Source organism: Bacillus rossius, chromosome 3, assembly GCF_032445375.1.
Source record: "Bacillus rossius redtenbacheri isolate Brsri chromosome 3, Brsri_v3, whole genome shotgun sequence".
Taxonomy (NCBI): domain Eukaryota; kingdom Metazoa; phylum Arthropoda; class Insecta; order Phasmatodea; family Bacillidae; genus Bacillus; species Bacillus rossius.
The window spans coordinates 96,282,296-96,306,899 of record NC_086332.1 but is presented as its reverse complement, the minus strand read 5'-3'; the positions used below and the strand labels follow the sequence as shown (position 1 = coordinate 96,306,899).

The 24,604-nt window shown below is 35.4% G+C and overlaps 1 protein-coding gene across 1 annotated transcript in view; it reads left to right on the top strand.

Moving 5' to 3' along the window:
* The window catches only part of LOC134531055 (exocyst complex component 5), a 136,785-nt gene that overhangs the window by 35,116 nt on the left and 77,065 nt on the right, over positions 1 to 24,604 (top strand). Inside the window, exon 7 of the mRNA XM_063366568.1 lies at positions 15,795 to 15,935. Coding sequence (XP_063222638.1) covers positions 15,795 to 15,935 — 141 coding nt within the window. The remainder of the gene's footprint in view (positions 1 to 15,794; positions 15,936 to 24,604) is intronic.

The following is a 24,604-nucleotide window of genomic DNA, read 5'->3' as shown; positions in this document are numbered from 1 at the left end:
AATAAATAAAATAAAAGAGTCAAAGATTGCATTTATATCGAAAACCACAACAAAATGTACTAGGGAAAAACGTAAAATCACGAATGTATAAACGTAATGGGATTGTCGGGAATATTACGTGGCTGCTGATACTGTATTTATGTCACAACTTAGCTGAAATACTAGTACGAGACATAAACTTCACAAGATTTATTTATTTTATTTATTTATTTATTTATTTTCTTAGCACCCAATAGACTCAGTTGATGAGCAGTGGCTCTCTGAATATAGGGCTTGTCAACATGGTTACAAAATTTATGAAATACATGTAGGTTATGATTACATACACTATTTCTAATATATGTACAATATATACATTAGCTAGCATTAAAGTTATATTACAAATTTCTAATAATGGATATTATGCTAAACAATTAAAATAAGTATTAATGAGCAGAGTTTGTTGAACATTAGAACAGTTAGATCAATCTGTCTATTTCTAGTCCTATTCACATTAATCACCGTAGTTCACATCATAGTTAAAATTCATTCACTTGCATTATTTTATACACTATGAATTATCTATACAGTCACAATTATTGAACTTTACAGTCATGCAATTATTGTTCACATGACACTTCATAGAGCAGACTAGAGTAATGGTTACGAGTTAAACACATTAATTTAAGTAGACAATTTAATGTTGTACTTGCAAAGGCTCAAGATATATTCTTCAATTTCTTGTACACTATATAGATACTGGTTTTCAAAAAATTATTTTATTTTATTGTTAAATTTATGTATATCAGTTTCAGAAGTAACTTTTTTAGGTAAATTGTACATTTTCAGACCAGAGTGAAATAGACTTTTTCTAAAGAGTGAGCTGTTATGTTGAGTTATCCTCAACTTGTATGCATTTCTTGTATTGTGTATGTGTATGTCTTCATTTTTATTATAGTTATTCAGATTTCGTTTAATCAATTTGAGTGCTTGAATGGCGTATTCTGTGTAGAATGTTTTAATTTGAAGAGTTTTAAAGTAGGGTCTACAGGAAGTTCTACAATTAATCCCAGAGAGAATACGTATTGCTTTTTTTTGTAATTGGAAAATCTTATAACTGTTTGAAGAATTTCCCCAGAATTCGATACCATATATCATCACAGAATGAAAATATGCAAAATATGTCATTCTTAATGTTTTAGGATCCAAAATCAATCACAAGGCTCTCAGTAAATAGCAGATAGAAGATAGTTTTCCTTCAAGTTTTTTTTATGTGTTCAGACCAAGATAGTCTTCGATCCAAATTTAATCCTAGGAACTTTACTGCATTTGCTTCTTCGATTGGGTTAGAGTTAAATGTTTGCGTAATTTGTTCTTTGGACTTGTTTAGTTTGTTAAACTGTATAAATTGTGTTTTATCTACATTAAGTATTAATCTATTAATACAAAACCATTTTTCTAATGTTGATAATGCAGTTTCTGAAATTTGCATAAGTGTAGTTGTATTACTTTCTCTTAATATGATACTAGTGTCATCTGCAAACAAAGTTAAATTCCCTAATTTAATATTATCTGGCAGATCGTTTATGTAGATAAGGAATAGAAGTGGTCCTAATATACTTCCTTGAGGGACCCCAGTCTTTATAAGTTCCAAGTTTGATAGAGTTTTTGTACCATTATTGTTTATTTCTACGATTTGCCTTCTGTTACTAAGATAGGACTTGAAAAATTTAGGGCCATGTCTTTAATACCTATATTACTAAGTTTTTGCAAAAGTATAATATGGTCGACAAGATCAAAGGCCTTTGAAAGGTTACAAAAGATGCCTTAGGCTTGTTCACCTTGATCGAGAGCTTCTATTATTGACTTTGTCAGTTGAAAAACTGCAGTCATTGTAGATTTGTTTTTTGAAATCCGTTTTGTTCTTTGCAAATTAATTTGTTATTTTCTAGGAATTGAGTTAGTCGGTTATATAGTATCCTTTCAAAATTTTTTGAAAAAACTGGTAGTATGCTAATAGGTCTATAGTTTTCTAATTTATATTTATCTCCCTTTTTAAATAAGCGGAGTCTTGGTAAATGTTTTATACATATTTTATAATTTCGGAAGTATTGTACAGTTGACGCATATTTTTTAAAATAACCATTTATATCTGGGGATCGTAAATAATTAATTATTGGTATCAAGACATCAAGATGAACGTAAACTTGAACACGTCACGGCAGCGAGAAAACTGGTGCGTATACCAATAAACTGGTATTAGAACTGGACGAAACTGGTACACGGGAGGTGGAGCTTATATGTTTTTCCACTAAGCTCGCATCTATTGGCTGGCTGCTGATGAAAGGTCACGAGTCTGGGCGGAGCGTTGAGTGAGTTATACTGCGCATGCACAGCTCAGAGAACAGAAAGAGCCAGCCGGCGGCTACGCTGCGCCGTAACAACAGCTGATCGAGTACAATGACCTTTTTCCGTGCACGGCGCGCTATTGACGGTAAATTTCCATCAATTTGCGGCCCTTTTTTTTTAAAAAAATTTTTTTACTGTGGTGCAATGCGTATGTGTAATGTAGCCCGTGTATTTGTGTGTATGTGTATTTGTTCTGAATGCTGCAGGATGCGACTGTATTTTAATTAACTTTAACGTATTTCTTACTTTTCCCTTTATTTACACTTTCCCGCTTTTTACACTTTTTTACTTTGTCCTCATGAAAAGTGCAAATAAGGGGTTTTGCTGATGCCAGCTAAGCACACAAAAATACTAATCTTGTCAGTATCTGGATACAGTAATCACATTACCGGAAATTGAGCGCCAATGCAAACCATCAAGAATTTTTAAAGTTTAAGAACATTACTTTACTCAAGAAAGAAAATTAAGTTAACATAATTTATTCAGGAAAACATCTTCATGATTTTCAAAACCAATCAACACAGAATTTAACATCAGTGTATACAAAAGAAAATTAAGTTTTGAATTACTTGTTTAAGCAATGTAATTAAGAACTAGTTACCTGTAGCTGATGTATTCAAATGCATAACTGTGGTGGTCATGCCATTAATGAAATTATCATCAATCAGAGTATGTTGAAATCTTTTCGTTAATTCTCAGTTCAAGTCTGCAAAATTATTTACTTTAGACACTTGAGTATCAGCATTCTAACAGTTACTTGGCTTAGCAAGATTGATAGAGCCGTTATTCAATAATAAAGTTAAAAAAAGAAACTATCTCTGGTATCTTTTGAGTGTATTAAGAAAAAGGCAAAATTGAAACACAGAACTTATGTCTAAGATCCATAGTTTTGCAGCCACCAAGGAAATTATTTCTCCCATGAATATCATTATAGGTAAACAAACGTAACAGCCATAGTTTTGTAAAGAAAGTATTGAATTTTTAAAATATGATTGAAAAACTTTTCTCAAAAAATTATTTTGTATTAAATTTGACTTAAGAAAATTTGAAAACTAAATATTAGGTATTTATAAAAACTGTAAAAGGCTTTTGCTTTGCACACAATGTAAATTAAGGGGCTGGTTCACAAATTGGCAACAATAATAGTGTTTTTCTTTTGAAAACAATAAGAATGTTAATTAATTTAATAAGAAATAAAATTCATATGCTGGAAGATAAAACATTGTAGATTTTTAAGATGAATCATATTTATGTGATACACTCTCCTAAATCGTAGAAAAAAATTTAATAAATATAACTGTATTAGGTCCACAAAGTGACAGTAATTTATGGACGAGGAGTGCAATTATTGCGTGATGAGTCAAATCAAAGTTTTAAATGATTTTGTATACTTGCCTTTGTGTAATGAGTTAATACTAGCATTGTTGTCGAACCCAATATTTTTTAATGAATTCTTTTCTTTTGGATAGTTTTACTATGGGTTACTAAACAAGCGTTTTTTGTACAATATTGTGACGATTTACCGGGTTCGTAAAGGATAGCCCAATTAAAGATTTTATTACACACACAGTTTTATTTATTGCCACTATTTACATTACTAGCAAATAATCTAAAAATTCCAATAAATTAATTGTACTTAAAAATGTTGCTTCACCAGTCACTCGTTTCTTACAATCCACACGCCTCGCTGGGCCGCACCTCTGGCGCAACTCTCGCTGCAGCACCCCTCGTGGGTCTCCACCATGGGACTCCGTCGCCACACTCCGCCGCCGCCGACACACTTGCCTTCGCCGAGGATCTGCTCGACGCCTCGCTCAGAAATTCGCTCGGGACTCTCCTGTGCCCGCGACACTATCGCCCGGAACTGAACTCTCTGCCCTGAAACTTTTGTCTAGGGACTTCGCCGCTCTATCTCACCCGGAAAATCCGCCGCGGGAAAACTCCCGACTCCACTGAACTGCCTGCCCTGGAACCTTCGTCCAAGGACTTCGCCACTCTGCCGCACCCGCGGCACTATTGCCCGGAAACTCCGCCGCGGGAGAACTCCCGACTGAACTCTCACTGACTCCCCCTGAGGCCGGCGTCCTCGTCTTATATATCAGCCAGGGGCCAGTCGCGTCATTCCGCGCCGACTTGACGGCAGAAATCTCTCGAAACACGTGCCGGTGGCTGCCAGGTGGCGCGCGGGACTCCCCAGCTGCGAGGTGTCAGGTGTCTTAGCTATCAGCGCCGCACGGGGAGCGGGGGGAAGGAGGAGGATAGCGACAATCCTTGTAATCTTCCAGGCTCGCGTGGCGTGTCTCATGTTGCAGTGGCCGCCAGTCAGCTCTGCACCTGCATGTGTCACGGCCTTGCTCACGTTCGTAACAATATTATCAAAATTTGTACACAATATAATACACAGTTCGTTACGCCGAGTTTTTTCTTCAATTTAACATCTTGGTACTAACCAAAAGTGTTACAGTTCTCGCGTAAAACATCAAATACTGAAGAGCAGCGTGCCAAGTAAAATACGCCGTTGCAATACCAGTCAAGAGAATGCGCGGTGAGCATCTCACACAGCTCGGGGAAACCGCACGCAACACGGAGTTGCCAAGTCACGTCGCTACTCGCTGGCCCGCCTACATGTAGAGTAACAGTGGCATTTTGTTGTTGGTTCTCGTGTGGTATTGCATGTGAATACATGTAATGGGTAACAAAAAAACCTACCATACGAGAAAAAGAGATAAGCATGCGAAAGCAGTAGCACGGTCTTGGCGAAAAAAGAAAGATCTTGAACAAGAAAACAAGATCCTGGTGCAAGACAATGAAGAAAACTTATCAAAGGAAAATATACAGTAAATAATACATTATTTAAATGCTATTGTTATTTTTAACATATTTGAAAGAAAAAATTATGGATAACATGACATGTCGAACTGGGTGTCAGTTTTGATTTGTACTTTATTGCTTATTCAGCACGAAATTATTGTTTTTTTTTTTTTTCAATGTACGTAGGACCTAAACTTCTTATCGAAATTGATTCAGATGTGTATTATGATAAAACGTATATCGTGAATGTCATGGGCACAGAAAATTTTCGGGCGCACACAAGTGTTCTTCACACACGTGACAACGCGCGCAAATACGCCAGGGACCATTGTGTTTTGTGGCATGATGTTGCCAAATAATTAGTTTTGCTATGGTTTCACTACATCCCCCATTCGCTCTTCAGTCCCCATAGACGTCTCTGGTAAATAGGCATGTTTTTATGAAGTATTCTGTGGAAGTATAGACGTAATCATTGCAAATATTAATTCCCAGTCCTTATGTCTCCACTAGCCTGAGTAAGGGTTAGTGGATACGATAAGAGTTATTTCAAAAGAAGCATTTAGCTCTGTACTATCAGTGGTACCTAACTGCGTATGCGTAGTTGCCAAAGCTCTTCTCTGTTTCAATGTGTTTTCTGCATATACCATTGCATACGCGTCTCTGACAGTGATGTTTTCGCAGCAGGTATGAAGACTGCCCGATTAATAGGTTGTGGGTTCGAATTTCGGTTCGGTCACAATTTATCACGTTTATTAATTAGTTAAGAAAATGAAATTTTTTTTCTCAAATCAGGAATGCAATCTCACTCAACCTCGAAAATATGTTACTAAAGAAATACAAATTTAAGTAGCACATTGTCTGCGTGATGTTGATTATGAACTTTTTTTTCGTTTAGTGGTAGAAAAAGGTAATTTTCCTGTACAATAATTTCTCAATGATCGGATATTTTTGTGATTCCGAAGTTGGTATTTCCAAAGTAAATAAGGATGTAACTAAAATTGTTTTTCAAGTGGTCGTTATTTCATCCACTTGAACTTCTTTAAAAAATACAACTTATTCAAATTATTCAAAAAATTACTTGTAACAAACGATAAGTAGCCTAATACACAGGCATGAGTGAGCCAAATGAAAAATTTCAGACATAAGCTTCATAGGAATATATTATTTCAGGATTATATGCCTATTAGACTTACAGTTGAACTGGCAATTTTTGTGTTCGAAAATATGTATTTATCTTTTTTTTTAAAATGTAACACAGTAAAAACAATTTATTATTGATATTTAGAAAATTTCCAAAGAAAGAAGATATGTTTCCTACTTATTTTTTAGTGTTCCTTACAGTGTTAGTGGGTTTTTTCGATTCGGTAGTGTTATAAATGACATATACAAATTTAAGTTTGACGGTATTGAATAAAAAACATAATACGGAACTGACACTGCAAGGATCTACCTCGAATAGCGTCAAATGCACCTTTTCGTATTCATCGTAACTAAACTTTCTTGTCGATTTATCAATGCCAACGTGAGACATGTTTCATACATTAATTTTTCTCAATTTGTATATCCATAAATATGTGCTGGAAGCAGGCCTGGAATAATCTAAAAGTCATTATTTAGCTATGGACAGTAATGGATTCTTTCATATTTAGTAAGTGTACATAACCGGCCGGCATGAAATCTGTAAGTGTATGAATGGTAATGCTGGAATGAACCAATTCCAGAGTTTTAGGGAAGAAAAGGGAGCAAATACTGTTGTGGTAAAATATTTTGGGGTTATCTGTTACAATATAAAAGTAAGTATTACTAATTATTAAATCATGTACATTTCTTTCCCCAAAAAATTTGTATAGCAACAAATAACTCTTTCAGGCAAAACCGTGAATGATTTTTACAATACAGTAAAAGTCCGTTATAACGTAAATTTATAACGGCGCCAAAAGTTTGCTATAGCAAAATTTAGTTATAGCCAAAATTTAAAAAAAAATATTATTTTTGTAGCATTTTTAAAATATATTATTTTCTCGCATGTTTTTCTATGGAAATTCACAACAAAAGTAAAGGAAATATACATAAAACTTACTAATATAACATTTTTAAGCTATATCAGCACTTGCCGACTGCGAAATATGAGACCACGTGGCCTGATAAGGCCGTCACGCACATCGTGGCTAAGCGCACAGCTGTTTGTTTACATGGAGATGGGCGGACGGGGTCACGCAAGGTCATGCCGGCCGCTTCCTGTCGCTTTGACCGTAGCTGGTTTGCTGGAGACATGTGCACTAAGCTGATGATATCGGGTGCATATTTGCGGAGATTTGAATACTTACTAACAAAATGTAAACTCAATTGTGTAGTGAAATTTATTTTAAAATTTGTCACATTATTACTCATGTTGACACCTATGAAAAATGTCAAACACAAAAAAAAATTTTTTTAAAAAATCTCTAATTACATTGGTCAACCATACAAATTATATAAAATAATTTTTCCGACAGTTGGTCAGTAACATAAAAATAATCACTTGTACAGACCCTTGGAAAATAACACAAAATTAAAAATCACTTTTTAAAAAAACTAATCAATTTTCGTTTGTCTTGATTTCACTAGACTTTCGGACAAAATAAACGGCTGGACCTCTTAGAAGTTCATCAAATCTTTCCTCGAAGCATTTGTATGCTGATAAAAACGACTGATTGTGTCAAGTGCCTCCATCATTGACGTTTTCGACGGAACAGATACGTCACTTGGTTCGTCGTCATTATTGTCATCATCTTCAGATGCCGCTTTGTTTTGATTAGAAGAGACGAGCTCGACAAGTTCCGTGTTCGTCAACTCCCCGCACACGTCAACATTATCAGCCGTGGCAAATTCGTGGAACGTGCATGGCACATGCAGTTGTTCAGCAACGGTAGGCCAAACACCGGGCTCATCTGCTGAACCATCCGGCAATGCATCGTCAATGCTCATTTACGGGCTACAGTCGGTGTGATCCTAAATAAGTAATGCTCGCAGTGGGTTAACGACACTTGCTTTTGTCGCCGCGAGGCAAGCTATGCTCGCTGTGGGGCCCCACCTTGTGTGGTGTTGCCAAGACGGCCACATCATGCGCGTTGTTTCATTTGCCGGACGCATGGAATTGTGCGAAGCTGTTTCTCATTTATTAAGGAAATTGTAGATGTTTTCTCATGGTTTTGGAGCAAAATTACAGGTGTGTAATCTATCGCTATAGCGAAAATGAGCCCACGCTGCTTTCGTTATTTCCGAAATTTTTATCCTACGCAGCATATGCAAAACTGACGGGGCCGATGGCATTTATCGTTCTAGCGGACTTTATGTTATAGACCGTATTTGCTACAACGGACTTTCACTGTAGTTATATGCTCTATTTTACGTATACAACTATCATTATAAATCTTTAAAAAAATGGTTTCTAATGGCCTTATCTTGTTTTTCACTTTTGTTCAACCTTATTTTATTACAAATTATTTGCAGAAGAAGCATCAGTCAGCAACCAATATCAACAAATTTGGAAAGTTTAGAATATTTTCCACTTTCATGTGCAGAACGCAGTAAAGAAAAAGAAACGTGTAGCTAGAATTCGCTGCTTGGAAACAGAATTGTCAACCCAAGCTATAAGCTATGTGTTCTCGAAAGTCGTGCAAATAGGACAGGGGCACGCAAGACAGTACACAACAGGAACAATCCAAATGAAAAAAGAAATTCGAAATGGCCTCCACTGTATGTGGTTACTTTAATGTGACATGTGTCATCGTGAATATACGATACACAAGGAAGATAGTGGATACTGTGATATGAACAGTGCAGTGTCATGGGCTGTACTTACCTCTGAGATTGATTTTGTACAGTTTGAAAATGTGTTAGGAGTTCTGGATGTCCCAGCGATGAGTAAGAACACATTCATAAAAAAAGAAGTAGAAGTTAAGGTATAAATATTTTAAATTTTAATATGTTGTTTTTCATGTAAAAATAAGCAGTTAAGTGTTTATATAACTTTTTAAATGTTTATTTTATAACCTAAATTTTTATATACTCGTGGTATCGCTGGGTGTTACAAATGTGTAACACTTATTGGGTATTATAATGGCTTCATTATTCAGGTTTCCAAATGATCAATTAAGTGTAACTTATTTTCAGATGTCCAGTCTAGAGTTCATTTTTAAGGATTATACTTCTGGAATATACACATAAAAATTGTTTCACACTTTGGATAATGCCGACATGTGCTCAGGAAAAGGGTAGAGATGATGTATTTTGTAGAATTCAGGTAGTTGTTGCTCGAACGGGATCACCGTCAATGCTGCAAAGAAGTACTACAACTACCGTTGTAGATGCTAGACTGGTAAAATATATCAGCGATCTATGGGAGCCTGTAAAGTCTGTATAATTGAAAACTTATCACCAAGCTAATGAAGTCTGGTATGTATCTGAATGAAGAAATGCGTCGTCAACCGACGCACCGAAGCATTGACCTGGTATCTCATACACGGTCGTAGAACTCCTTAGTTCTGACAAGAAACACTCAGAAAATATATCGAGAGTAATTATTGAAGAATAGGCCAACTAATCAACATGGTAGCCTCTAATCTTCTTGTCTTCCATGTGGATACCAAGGGATTGGCAGAACACCACGTATAAAGATGACAACATACTTGAATGGCGACGGATAGACCATAGAATATAGAAAGTTAGACTCTCAAACCTTCTATTCCGAAGCTTCCTTGTCCTGATTGTAGCAACTAAAAGGAAGTGTGTGCAGAGAGAAACATATAATGTTAAACAATAGGGAAATTAAATTGAAATATCTTTCTCTTGTATTAAATTAGTGTAAAAAGGAATAAAATCCAAAGAATAATTATAAGAAGGCCCTTATATAATCCATACTAAAGAATAATCAGGTTGAATATGAAAGTATGTGTGTTGGTTGCTTTTGCTACCTTGCCTATTTGCACATCTTACTCCTTACATACCCACAAAATATAAATAATTAAAAATATGTATTAATAAAATATTTAAAACTGTAAACTGGCCGACTGGTTACAGTAAATTTTAGCTACAAACTGTACATCGTAAAATAATAAGTTACAAATTCAAGCTTCCAAATCATAAACCTTGTTACTGCCTATAACACAAAATTTATTATTTGCATCAATTTAGCAAAGAATTTAAAATTATGTTTCACCATCATATTTTATTGATAAATATGTTTAATTTTAACGTGTTTTATATTTTTTAGTGTCCTGTGGTTGATGCTTTAATCACTTATTTACAAGGCTTATGGAAATAAATTTTACATTTCACGGAAAAATACACAAAAAGTATACATTTTTGTAGTTTCACCATAAAATCCACATATAAAGAGAAAAACAAGCACCAAATAAACACGTAAATATTTGTTTGTGCATCATGTAATGTAGTTAATATATACAGGGTTCGACTTTAACGCCTGTCCGCCTGTCCGAGACAGGCAAATTTCCGTCCGGACATGTATATAACGAAACGTGCCTGTCCGGGGGGACAGGTTACTATTAAATTTCAACGTAACATTCAGTAGTCAACACAAGTCCGTCAGGAGTACCGTATTTACCCGCATAAGGGTAAAGGGTCGCACATTTTATGCTGATTTATTGAGTAATAAAATATGGCGCGACCCTTCCGGGAGTGTTTTACAGCGCAGTTATTCTACTCCGCGTTCTTGACCCCTCCCTTTCTCTTCAACGACTTCCACCGGCGCGGCGCTAGCAAGGCTGTTGTAGAAGGGGGAGATGGGGAAATCAAAAAATAAACCAGCCAGAGAGGGGAGAGTGTGTTTGTGTGCGTGCGGCCATGTGAAGTGATAACCGGTTTTCCCTCCCTCCCTCTCATCCTCCCGACACAAATTCTTCACATTCCTTCCTTCTCATTCGTTTCACGTGGGAACTGGCACCCTAAACAATTAACGTGTCTATCTTGACAGGTGTTTATGACGCAAAGGCGCTCAATATTTTAATATTATACATTAGAGTTGTTTGTGCAGCAATGTGGCGATATGTAAGTGGCGCTTCAAAGCCGCCGAAAAAAAAAAAAAAATTGGTTGTCTGTAAAGTCGGTTTACGGACGATATTTTAACGTGACAACGTCATAGCAAAACATTGATGAAATGATTGCATACTTTTATGAATAAAATTGAATCATTTTTATTGAATTATCACTATTTTGTATGGATACAAAGAAGGAGTGAAATGAAATCTTCAATTTAATTGATAAATTTACTTTTATTTCCACTCATTAATTCAAATATGTTTATTACTTTAACGAAGAGATTATTTTAACTATGACTTTTATACATGTTTGCTATTTAACTTCTTCCAATCGGTGTTATTCAGTTAAGGATAGGATGATGATAGGAAAAGTAGAAACGAATGGGAGTGTTTCAAGTTTAATGTGCCTCGAAAAAGTCAAATCGATGGTTGTTCCAATCGAGCGGAAGAGAGATAGATGCGGCGCAAGCGTATAATGAGCGTAATGGGACAAAGCATAACGGGACAATGAGTCATCCTTTTTCGTGCATGCAGCCGGCGTTCATCGATTTATTAGAATTTTTCAAGATCCCTTATGAACAATAATGTTCAGTGTGAAATGGTGGAGCCAGAATGGATAGCTCTGAAAATTGTTGTTCACCAGGATTGTACTCCTGTTGTCAAAGCCAGTTGGAGGGAAATAAACACAAGACACAAGAACAAATTTGTTAATATTCTTTCACTCGTGGATCTTGTGTTGTCTCTGCCTGCTCACACCGCAGATTGTGAAAGAGAATTTTCTTTGATGAAGTCTACCAAAACGGACTGGCGCAAAAAACTTGATGATACATTATCATCACTGATGCATATCCAGATGAAATCAAGTAGTGTCTGTGATCTTGATCCTACCCCTCCGGCTATTGAACTTTGGTTTAATCGTGGTAAGAGAAAGTGCAGACCATTTCAGCCCCCATACAGAAAGTGCGTAGCTAGGCTGCAGCAAGATGAGGAAGATGCATCTGATGACAGTTCATCTGATAGTAGTTCAGACACATTAAACCAGTGATTTAGTGCAAAACACTTAAATCAATATTTAAAACTCCATTATTAATATTAAAATAGTGTAAAACTGACTTGTTTTGAGTAGAGTGATGTTCTTAAGCATATATCAAGTTAATAACCAGTAATTTTTTTAACGTAAGCTGGACAGGTGGAATTAGTTACGGACAGGCAAGTGTCCAATTATACCTGTCCGTTGGACAGTCCAGTTAAATCCTTAAAATCTGTCCCTGAATATATATATATAAATATAACATAGTGACTATGAAGACAGCAATTACTGTACGTCTACATAGTAAAAACTCGTTTCGTGACCTTGGCAAATCACGCGTGTGAATATGTAACATCAATGTCGGAGAATCTACGGCATTCTCCATTATTACACATCTTGGCCATCAGCCACGTAGTATCAGGAGGACAGGTACTGATTGTTCTAGTGAAAATATAAACCTATCTCATAAATATTCCTTTCCGCTTGGCCTAGAAGATCAGGTTTTATTCAAATTTCATTTGTATTTCTGTATGTTGGAACTAAAGTGCATGAATACATTTAAACCATTTTGGTCATCCCTTGCAGTATGTTTTGGTCTTATCAAAAATAGTTTCAAGTAAAAGTTTTAGATAATTATTAGAAAGTGTACAATAACTTTGAACGTATTTGATATTGTGCTTACTAAGGGAGTTATGAATATTTCTGTCCTTCAACTCCTATTTTGGTCACCCCTCGCTTAAAGGGTTGGTCGTATCAAATACTGTTCCAGACAAAATTTTGCATAATTATATATCTGTAAGTAAATGATACAAACTTACGATGGTTATTGTGTCCACATAACTATATATATAACTAAAAAATACATAAATATTTTCTGGAAGTTGCAACATAGTAACTGCTGCAATAAGCAGTATTTTCTTCAAAATCTACCTTAAAATTAATAGGCTGTAAGACCGCAATATTAAAAAAAATAGCGAAATTATAACAAAATTTTGTTTTGACTACTTCTAGGCTGGCAGAAATTATACAATCAATGATTTAGTTAATGTTACTTGCCAGAAGGTTTTTGCTTAAGTGTTCAATAAAGTATAATTGTAATAATAGAAGTAGTTATTTGTTAATTGGGTTTGATCCGAGAATGTGCAACACTTTATTCTCTATCAGTTTTTCATCATGGCTAAATTTATTGTATTTATATTAATAGTCCTATTGCGTGAACCAAACGTGACCCCTGTGGATCACCGTGGGGTAGTTGGAGTCCTCCACTAATGAATGGCTACATCACTGGGAAAGTTAAGGGCCTGACCATGAGTAACGCCCAAAGTCACAGAGGAAGCTATTGTCAATAGGTTCGAGTCCATCAGTCACTACCTGCCACTCGATGGATGAGTGGACAACTGTGAAGCGAGTGGACCGAAAAACAACCTCACAGCGTTTAGCATCGATAACCAGGGACCTGGGTGGGAGTTCACTATCAATGAGTGACTACCCGCTAGGCAAGCAGTTGACGACACCTGACTCTCTGACCCCTGTTGCGAGTGATTCCCTGTCGTGACGAGAGCACCGGCCAGCCTAAAACTCAGGGAGCGAACGGATTCTCACCTTGTGGCTTACAACAGCGACCCCTCGAGCTGTCGGCCGCTCGAGACACAATTTAGTTCGGTCTATGTATGTCCGTAGTTTGGTCTATATCGTTAAGGCACTGGCTGCTAAACGGCGAACCACTCACGAGTCGCTAGCTGCGAAGCGCGGAGCAGTGCTCAGACGCGTCCATCGCAGATGAGAGGCGAGCTACGACTGACTCCCACGAACTGGCGCATGACGAGCGGGAAGCAGGGGATGCGTGAGAGACAGTACGCGGTCCGATTGCACTGTTATTCATCACACCAGCCGCCGCGCTCACGTGCACTCACCGCTCGAAGCACCACTCAAAGCACTTTTTTACACTCATGCCCGGACCAGATGGTTATGGGCAACAGCGGGCCTAGGGACCAGGATAGACACGACAGCTGTCGTCACAGTGGTAACCACTGCACCGTAATGACTACAAGGATTACTGCCACGACCGCGGAGGGTTACTGGTAGGTATCCAATTACACCGACTGGGTACTCGCTGAATGAGTGCCGTCCCTGAGCGAACAGCGAACTGCAGGGGCCATCGACAAGTCATCCCTACATTGCTAGCTGAGCTCTGATCCGCAGAGGTGGATTGCAGCGGATTAGTTAGCAAGCCGTGGTTTTCGTCCTTGGGTGGCCCAACAATGTGACTTGCCTCGAGGAACTGCATAACTGAAGGCGAGTAGTTTCGTTGATGAGAGCCGCGTCATTCGGCGGCGGTTAGTGAAATCGATTTGGAATTTGGATTTTTTTAAAGTAATATTTATTTGAACTGGGGACTGCAACCATAGCGATGAAAGATAATATGTATTTAAATATTTGAAATAAAGTAACATTGCATTGAGGAACTCTTTCATAACGTAAGATATCTTTATTTAATTTAAGCAACTAGTTACTTCGTTTTGAGGAACTCTTTAATAACATGATTTTGTTCCACCGTTTTTGATTATAATTTCAATAGGTATTATACTGGGATGCAAGAATGAACCAAGTGTCTGTATGATAAATCATAAATATTATTTGTTTTAGTTTACGTAATCATAACTTTTGTTTACAGGCATCACTGGGCTGTAAGCCCTGGTTATAAGAAGAAAGTTAAGTTTTTACGTAAGTTGTTGATTTGTTTCCCGTGATATGTCAGTGTTGTTTTTGGTATCAAATTGTAATAAATTAAAGGAAATGATCTTTTGTGCTTCTGAGTTCCCCCTCCTGTGTCCCCTAAACCTGGTAGTTTATAAAATAAACTGTCTGCTATAATTCTTTATTGTTTCCAAGGTGTGACAGGAAAGGGACACTTTATATTTTTGAAACCTTTCTGTTATTAGTAACTACAGGTTTTGTTGCTTCAAATTAATATTTATTATAATAAAAAACTTTGAAGTAAAAATTATTTTTGTTTTTTGAATATTTCAACTGAGTTTTTACTGTTATGGAAGAATCAATCAACTTTAGCTCCAAAACCCTTGGATTATGAATCTTTTTATTTCTGTGCTATTGATAGAATCAATTTCTTTAAGAATGCGAATTCAACCAACAATTGATATAAATAATTTTTAGAAGCAATTAAAAAAAAAAAAAAAACTATATTTTTAAATTTCTTTTAATATATCATCATGAAAATGATTGTGAAGAAGAAACCATAAATGTTTAAAAATCCCAAAATGATTTGTACAGCTTTGATTAAAGTTATGGTATAGTAATTTATCTTTTGCACAGGAAAATTTTAAAATATAAAATAATTGTATGTTGTACCACAGGTAAGCGATCTTGGTTTTTGTGTGGAAAAGTTTGCAAGTTGATGGATTTTTCCTTTTAAAAACATGAGTGAACTGAACATCTCTAGCACTTAATATTGTTTAAAAAGAGGTTTGTTTACAGGTATTTATAGCTTGTGTGGTGGTTGCTTGCAGGGAGTATTCACGGGTAAAGATGTATTCAAGGATGTGATTCCCTTGTGCGAGAAAAATTTTTCTGTGATGAAGGAAGTGTTCAGCAACCCCGAGCAAGTGATGGGCAAGTACGTCCTCAACATCTACCACCTCAAACTGCAGGCCAGTGCATTTACGATGTCATTCTCGTAGTTTCGGAAACACTGAATGGGAATTCACTATCGACTGGGCTCAAGCTCGGGGGTTAATAGTGAAATTAGAGGACTTAGGGCCAGCAAAAGGTTGTTGTAAGCCTGTTTGAATACCAGGTTTTTAGTTCAAATTGATTACTATGTATTACCAAATTCTCAAATGTGAATATAAATTAAAATTGAATGAGGATTGAAATACCCCTAAATAATATTTTTCTCATCATGCAACACATGTAGGGAAATTAAAAAATTAAAAAATTAAGTGTAGTGGCTCATGGGAAATTAGATAAATAATACTGAACTGATAGGTTGTTTAGCCTTAGTCAGCTACAATAATCATATGATAAATGTTAATTTAAATTTTCGAAGACTTTTTTTTATGCAGCTAACCTAACTTATTTCGCAGAACCAGAATTTCTACATATTGTGTACAAAATTTTGCATACCGCAAAATACCGCAAAAATTAATCAATTTTATGAAAAACATGAATATTAAAAAAAAAAATTTATTGGTGAAATTGTTAAAAATGAGCTAAAATTTACAACTTAGTTATTCCTTCATTTTTAATATTGACAGTCAGGTAAACTGTATTTTAATTCAGCAATATTACAAATATACTTTCTGCTATTTTCCTCTGAAATCCAGATTGATCCGTCCTCAGCTCTTCACATGCATTGGGCAATGATTCTCCTGCGCTGCTAGTGCCAGCACCCATGATAGTAGTGATAGACATCCTGCTGAGTGAGTTAAAATGTGATGAAGATTTGGTCCAGGTTCTTAATTTGTAACATCTTAGCTACACATTTCATTTTTAAAGAATAAGGAATAATTGGAATAAAATAAAATAAACTCTAGTAATACTTGCAGGACAGTGTTTACTACTTGCAATTGTATTTTCGTAGTGTAATAGTAGCTCCAGTAATGATCATGGATGCCTCACAGATTGTTGACTGATCATAAAAAAAATATTAATTTTTGTTCAATAATATTTTATAAATAGTAGTTATAAGTAGGTACCTAATAATTTTATTGAAAAAAATCTAACTGCATAAAATCGGCTAAAAACAGTAAAACCTGTAAAATCTCAATAAAACAAAACTGAAGAAACTGAAATGTTGAGTGTTTGTTGTAGAGGAGGTGGAATAGAACAAGACTACACTGTTCCTGGACACAATATGTAGAGTTTTGATTGTGTTTTTCATAAAATCAGCATGACATCTGTTATAACATTTGGTTTTTGAAAAAACATACATTACATACATTCTATTTAATTGATAGTAGAGGTTAATGAAATTGTGTCAGTTAATCAACACATAATATGCTGTGAAAAAACTCTTTATTTCGAGGAAGTGAACCAAACTTAACAAAATTCAGTAACTAACAAAAATACTTACATCACTTAATTCCACAAGGTTGAGAGGATTATCTATTGTTTTGGTTCATCTTGTAATATTTAGTATTTTTGGCATAGCTGTACAGTTTTTTATTCATACTGTGAATTTTTTTGTTAATTTAGATATAAATATTTTAATTCCCAAATGTTTATTGAATTTTTGAACATAAGTTATTGTTTATTTTAATTAAAAATAATGTAACTCATAATACCTTATCTTTTTTATGGAAGAATTTTCATCCAAAAGAGAAGAAAAATTATTTTATGAAGAAGTGAAAATGCCTTTTGCTGAATACAGTTTTGATTAGAACTTACCAATCTGTTTGTTATTAAGAGGTTCACAATATAGAAGTTGTACTTAATTTTGTGTAATAATAACAATCATTTGTAACTATAGTATTGCACATAAAATCACTGCCATGTGTGTTAGCCAAATCCACGTTTTGACACAATGTATACAAATTCAGTACTGTTGCATGACCTCTTGCACAATGTTATTTTACTATTATTTCATAATTTTTTTGTGGGGTTGTACCTGCTACTTTATGGTGCTACTACATTATGGATATAATAAAATTATGTCATGATACAAGCCAACTTTGGAATGATTGTGATTCTGGATTTTTGTGTTATACCATATTTACCTGAATATAATGCAATTGTTTTTTTTTTTATCAAAACTGAGAAACCTAAAAGTTGTAGTCACATTATAATCTCAAACTTGTATTTGCCGCTGGAAGATGTGAATCATCAGTGATGGGAACTGCTTATTTGAAAAACCACACACTGCCTCGTAACTGCGTCACTTAAGGCGATTGGTGCATGGAAAATATTACGACAAAACTAATTTAACTGTACATATTTATTTTTGATGCTTCTTTTTAAGACATAATATACCTAGGATATTTTTAATAAACTTTTTTTTACTGAGTTATGTCATTTTAAATGCATTTATTTTTATTCCAAGCCAGAATTATTTAGAAAACACATAATTATGTTAAACTTAAGTATAGTTCAAGAAACGAGTCTACGAATAGGTTTCTGCACATATAAAAGTAAGAAGAAAAAATTTTCATCGTCAAAATTACAGTTTAATATTGACAATTTCCATTGATCACTGCTGGACTACTTCAGGAGCGATTTAAAGAATAAATTCAAATGAAAATGAAAACATAATTGGCAGAACACTATTGAGTTATGTATATATTTTCATATCCTTTTGTTTTTGATACGATCCGACTCAAAACATGCCCTCTGGAGTAACAGTTCTAGTGCTGCGTGTAAAACTCTCGCCGCCGGGAAGAATGTCCCCGCGACATGGCGCTGAGGGCGGCGCTTGTCGGAACCAGGTAGTCCGGCGGAGCTCCGGCCGGCGGGCCGCAGCCTGCGGGTGGGGAGGGGGAAGAATGGGGTGTAGAGGGAATACGAGAGAGGAGGCTCTGTCAAGGTCGTGCTCATGGAGCTAATATACAGTAATTCTGGAGAGCACAAGGGAAGACCAGCAGAGGATGCGAGATGAAGCCGGGTATCAGCTTCCTACGCTGAAAGAAAATGAAAAAGAGCCAAACTCGCCTCGCGCGGCCGAGAATCCTCCAAACTAAACTCGCAACAGCTCCGAAACTATCAAAACAATCAAACTGAAAATTTTACTGGAGTATCTATAAACATTTTCCCCCACATCGCTTTAATATTTTTTTCGAAACATGAATGCTTTCATTTTTAAAAATTAAATACTTATTTACTGCCAACATTTTTTGTGATTACGCAGAGTAAATTACAACATCGAGGAAAATTTTTTGTTTGCAATTGTAAGTGGGGGACACTAGCGTATGAAATAAGGAAGAAGCCTCAAATTTTATTTATATACCCCTTTTGACGCATTCAACCCCATACTTTTATTTTTACTGAGAGTTGAAGTGGGAATAATGTTTCAGTGGGTAACACTACCGACATATGTCTTCGGAACGCACTTCTTTTTGTTATTATACATCTCAAAATTTATAATTTCATACACATCATTTATAAAAACGAATTCTTACTTACCTCATTTAATCTATTACAAACCTCTTGTAATATACGTGTATTAGTAGAAGAACCAACGTAACATGCAAACCTTAGGTAAACACTGGTAGAGAATTGTTTGGAATAACTGTAATGCTATGCATATACTGACAATGTAAGAAACTTCCAATTTTATTAATTGTTTGCATAAGAATTAATAATTTAAAAAAAAAAACATAGAATAGGCCTTTATAGACTGAAAACCTTTCACGTAGTTTCAAGTCGCGTACATAAAAGTTTTTTAATATATATAATTACCAAATATTGTTGAATATATTTAACATTTTTATACATGTTACAACACACATATAATAACAAACCTATATAGTATATAAAAAGACAAACGCCAAATTTTAGCATTTTGTATTTCTTTTCTCTGTGTGAATAAAATAACAGTTCTTAACGTAGTTGCTAATACTGTACTATATTTCTAAAAAAAAATTACGAAAACCCCTGACATTGTCACCATAACAATGATAAATTTGCAAAATAATTAAGGCACATTTTTTAATGCTACGAAGCACACTCTTAAGAGAAATGTTTTAAACTTATGTTGGGATGTAACTAATATCTTAAAAGCATTCTAAAACCGTTACTTTGAGGGAAACCTTAATATACCGAACCCCATACCATCCTTTAATCGAGTACGATTTTCGCTTCTTAAGACCCATTTGTCTTCAAAATGCACTGTACTGTGTAAGTAATAAATCAGTCTTAAAATCAGTTAATTATTTTATCTTCCTATTTTGTATTCTAATTGAGATAAATATCAGATAAGCATGTGTTACTTGTATCACGACATCAAGGTATTATTTATCAGTAATTAATATTTCATTTTATTTTTTTGTTAACTAATGTGCATAGGGCAGTGCACTAGACATCACTACCTGTGTGTAGTGTTGCGTTACACTTTTTAACGCATTAGAGTTTACATAAAATGATAAATTCAAAATTTTGTTTAAAAGTATAAATATCAGCGATCAATTTAATTAATGTCCAGTATAACTCAGTCAGTAAAACATTCGGAAATATGTATAGGACCTGTTAACCTAAATATTTGTTAACAGTTAAACTGAACTAAGATGTGTTAGAGTGGTTTTTTCTCTGTCCGTATATTAGAGGTATGGAACATCAATAAATATAGTTTAAAAAACTAAAGAAACATGCTTTTAAAGATTATCAAACTAAAAAGTTAAAAATAATTTTAAAATTTAATTTATGACAATAGTATATAAGCAATACTAGTATAAATGAGAAAAAAAGCTTGAGGCGCTTTGTGCCATATTTTTTGTATATTAAGCGCCCCATGCTTTTTTCTCATTTATACTAGTATTGCTTATATACTATTGTCATAAATTAAATTTTAAAATTATTTTTAACTTTTTTGTTTGATAATCTTTAAAAGCATGTTTCTTTAGTTTTTTAAACTATATTTATTTTTAACTTTTTAGTTTGATATTCCTTAAAAGCATGTTTTTTTAGTTTTTAAACTATATTTATGTATAATTATCATAGGGAAATGAGTTACCGACACTACCTATTATCATCTGAGATAACTATTTGGAGTTGCAACGTCACAAAGAAATGGTAAAGTCTCTCCGAATCATTTACAGTTAGATGTATGGATATAATCTTAGAATTTACCAGAAAAAAAAAACTTTTTTTTTCCGGCGTGGCCGGGAGTAGAACCCACGATCGCTGAATCCGAAAACTGACGTTTCAGAAGTCGCGCGCCTTAGACCGCTCGGCTAACGAACATGATGAAATTGGTGGGACATTTTACAGTGATGAGCCACTCACACTTAGTCGAAAGAGTTACAGACGGACAGACAAACAAACATACAGGTGAAGCTAATATAAAGCATGTAATAAAATAGGCATCTGCCGCCCATTTACTTTAAATACAGAATTATAAACTACATATTGTGAAAACATTCTGCAGCAGTTTTTGCTGAACGGAAAAACACGGATGAGAAGACAGACGAAATGTGTTTCGTAAGTGATTTTTCGTCAAATGAAATGGAACAGGACAGTGCTTATCAGAATGAAATTACAGAACTACTTTTGTGCAAGGAAATGTATTTTACAAATACATTTCAAGAGAAATCACCTTTAAATGAAATAGATCTTGCTGACATGGAAGAAATAGACTTAGATTTAGAGGCCAGGCCCCTTTCAAGTGACGAAATTTCTCTTGAAGGGCTGAAATATGTTTCTGGCTATATAGCTCACCGTTTCAGAAATAAATAACCTGACCTTGGCACTACGGATTTCAATTCGGAGGACGATAGCTGGATACATGTACAATCAAAGGGTAACTTAAAATGTCCCACTAATGAATTATTAGAATTAATAAAGATCGCTGAAATGTGTTTTGATAATATTCATGGCAACAATTTGTGCAAAAAAAGAGCGGATTTTTGAATCACTGACTAAAATTATTTGCGGAACTACTGAAAATAAATATCCAGAAGCAGTTATATACTGTTTTGTCAGGACAAGAACGTATATGCGTATCAAGTATTTGAACATGAAATATTTTAACGAACAAGACCAAAAACGCAAAGAAAGAAATAAGATGAGGAAAACTACCCTCTAAGATTTTTCAGTGTGATAGTGTCCACTTTCCTTCACCATTATATGTATGTTCATAATTTATTTACGATGTTTTTAATTACTATATTTAAGAAAAGCATTTATTGTGAATATCGCAGCAATTATGTAGGGCTTAAGGTATTTATTGTATTCCAAATATTGAGTATGTCATTTTTATTGCCTTTATTAAAAATAATATATATATTAACAATGTAACAAAATTGCGATATTTTTGTATTGCAATTTCGTTTCTTGTAAACATTATTGTAGACTTTTTCATATTGAAATTATATTTGCTATAGGGTTGTTTGTATTTTAATTTTACAGTTATAAGATTTTTTATATGTTGTTTACTGTTTACAAACATTTGAAAAATATTTCCTTAACCATATTTCAATTTCCATGGCAATATTCTTGTTAGCTTTTCGGGTAACTCTTCTACATGGATGATAAGATGGTGCGACATCTAAAACATATCACACCACCTTTACATAACTATAAAACTAAGAGGTGTTTTCTTTACATAATATTAAAGCACAATGTTTCCTTGTGGCGTAGGTGATTTAGAATTTCCATTTATCTAGAAAAATGGGCTTTCAGAATGTTTTTTAACACACAGTGTTTGGGAAGGTTTTTGAAGAAAAAAAAATTGACTACGCGTTTTATTTTTTTGCAGCTGAATTCGGGCACTTGCATGAAATATAATTAATCCGTAGGAAGCGCAATGGTTTAAAGTATTGATGTTGAAGATTTGAAAAGATTTATTGAAATAGTGTGAGAGAATGAGCGAGTTGAGTGAGAAGAGTGCGGGAGTGGCCACATGACGTCTGCGCAGTTGCGAACAAATAATCCATTCCGCCTCCCCACGGCGAAGGATGAATGAAAGAGAACTCTGATAAACCTTTCCCTCCTCCGGGCACGATAGAACCTTATCGGCTGTGTGTTAGACGGAGAGCGAGATACAACCTTCGAGGTTTTGTTAGTTCCCGCTAGATGGCAGGCCGCAGAGCGACCGCCAGCAACACCCTTCCCGTATGAAGGCCATCTCGCCACTGACGAGCTGGAACTAAGCTCCTGACCTCCCTACATAGTAACAGTCACCCACATAGGCATCTAGACTCTTTAGTGGTCATATGATACAAAATTCATTGTTTTCGGGCCTGTGACCGTTTTTTACCGTGCACCAATCGCCTTAAGCCTCTTTAGACTGCTGGTAAATACTACCTCCTGAACCTCCACTTAGTTGAAAAACTTCATCATCTATTTGTAAACTGCATCACTTATACCACTTTAGTCCGCTCTTGTTTACAGCTGTCTGAACCTTGCTGAAGGAAGAGGGGTGTCAGCAGGCTGACAGGTGAGACAAGATAACACTGGAATTAGGCTGCTAGCCACGGTAATCCCCCCCCCCTTCTCGTGGTGACCAGCATATATCACTGCATTCTTTGCTCTCTGAGGAATGGCTTAAGGGTGTTCCAGTGGTCCAAAAAACGTCCCCACTTCCGAATGACTTCAATCTGATACATCACTCAAAATAGCAAAAAAACTGATCACTAAACACCCTAAGAGCACTGTATAAGACTCTGGGTCTCGCCGCTGAGCGCTCAGTCGCCTGAGGGCCTTCGAAAGGGAGGTTGTGTCACTTGGCTCCTGAACAGTGGGAGGTCGACGCGCGTAAGAATGTCGCCCCTGTCGCTCCAAGCGGGGGTTTAGCTAACTGTTTGTAGGCTGGCAGCAGGTAGGATGGAGGGGGCGGAAGAAACAGCTGGGATATCAGAATCAGAACTCACTCCTCGCCGGGTCGTATTCGCCTGGTGTCCGCCAGGCTTTTTGTGCCAGCACGGAGCGTAGCTTCGCGTGTTCATGCTAAGCAACGGCGTACTTTCACAGCGAATAATATGGCTGCCATTTAGTATCCTTTCTCGATTATCTTTCTTGTTGCTTCATACACATGCCGATACTTATGTATATCTATCACATGTACTCAGCCATACGCATAAAAATAACTTATATAGGTGTAAACTCTCTTAGCTTTTTGTCTGTATTCAATGTTAAAGTACATCAATATGTTTCTAGATTGAACAATGATTGCGGAAACAAATTTTATAGTTCTCAAATATTTTGGTATAAGGTGTTGCATTTTATAACTCAAAGACACAATGCATATGCAGTGCATATTTCTTTTAAGACTGGCGTATTCATCTAAAAAGACATGGTAAATCAAACCGTTCCATTATATAAGAAAAAATAAATTGATCCAATACTTAAATTACTCAGATCACCATTATGTTATTTCTGCATCAAATTATTAACACTTTCTTGATTTATCTCAACAGAAAACTCTTAGCACTGTCCACATTACACACATCACGAAACCTGCAATCATAAAGTAGCTATGATTTGATTCAGATTTTGTTGACAAATATTTATACAATGGAAATATTTTTACTGTTGTCCCTTATGTTCTAAAACAAAGCAGAAGACGTAACCGAATTCCGGCGGTGAGCAGAACCTGCGTTGATTTGAGACTAGGTGAGCGGTGTGACGCTAATACTTAACTTTAAAATTTGTATGGCCTATATGCATTAAT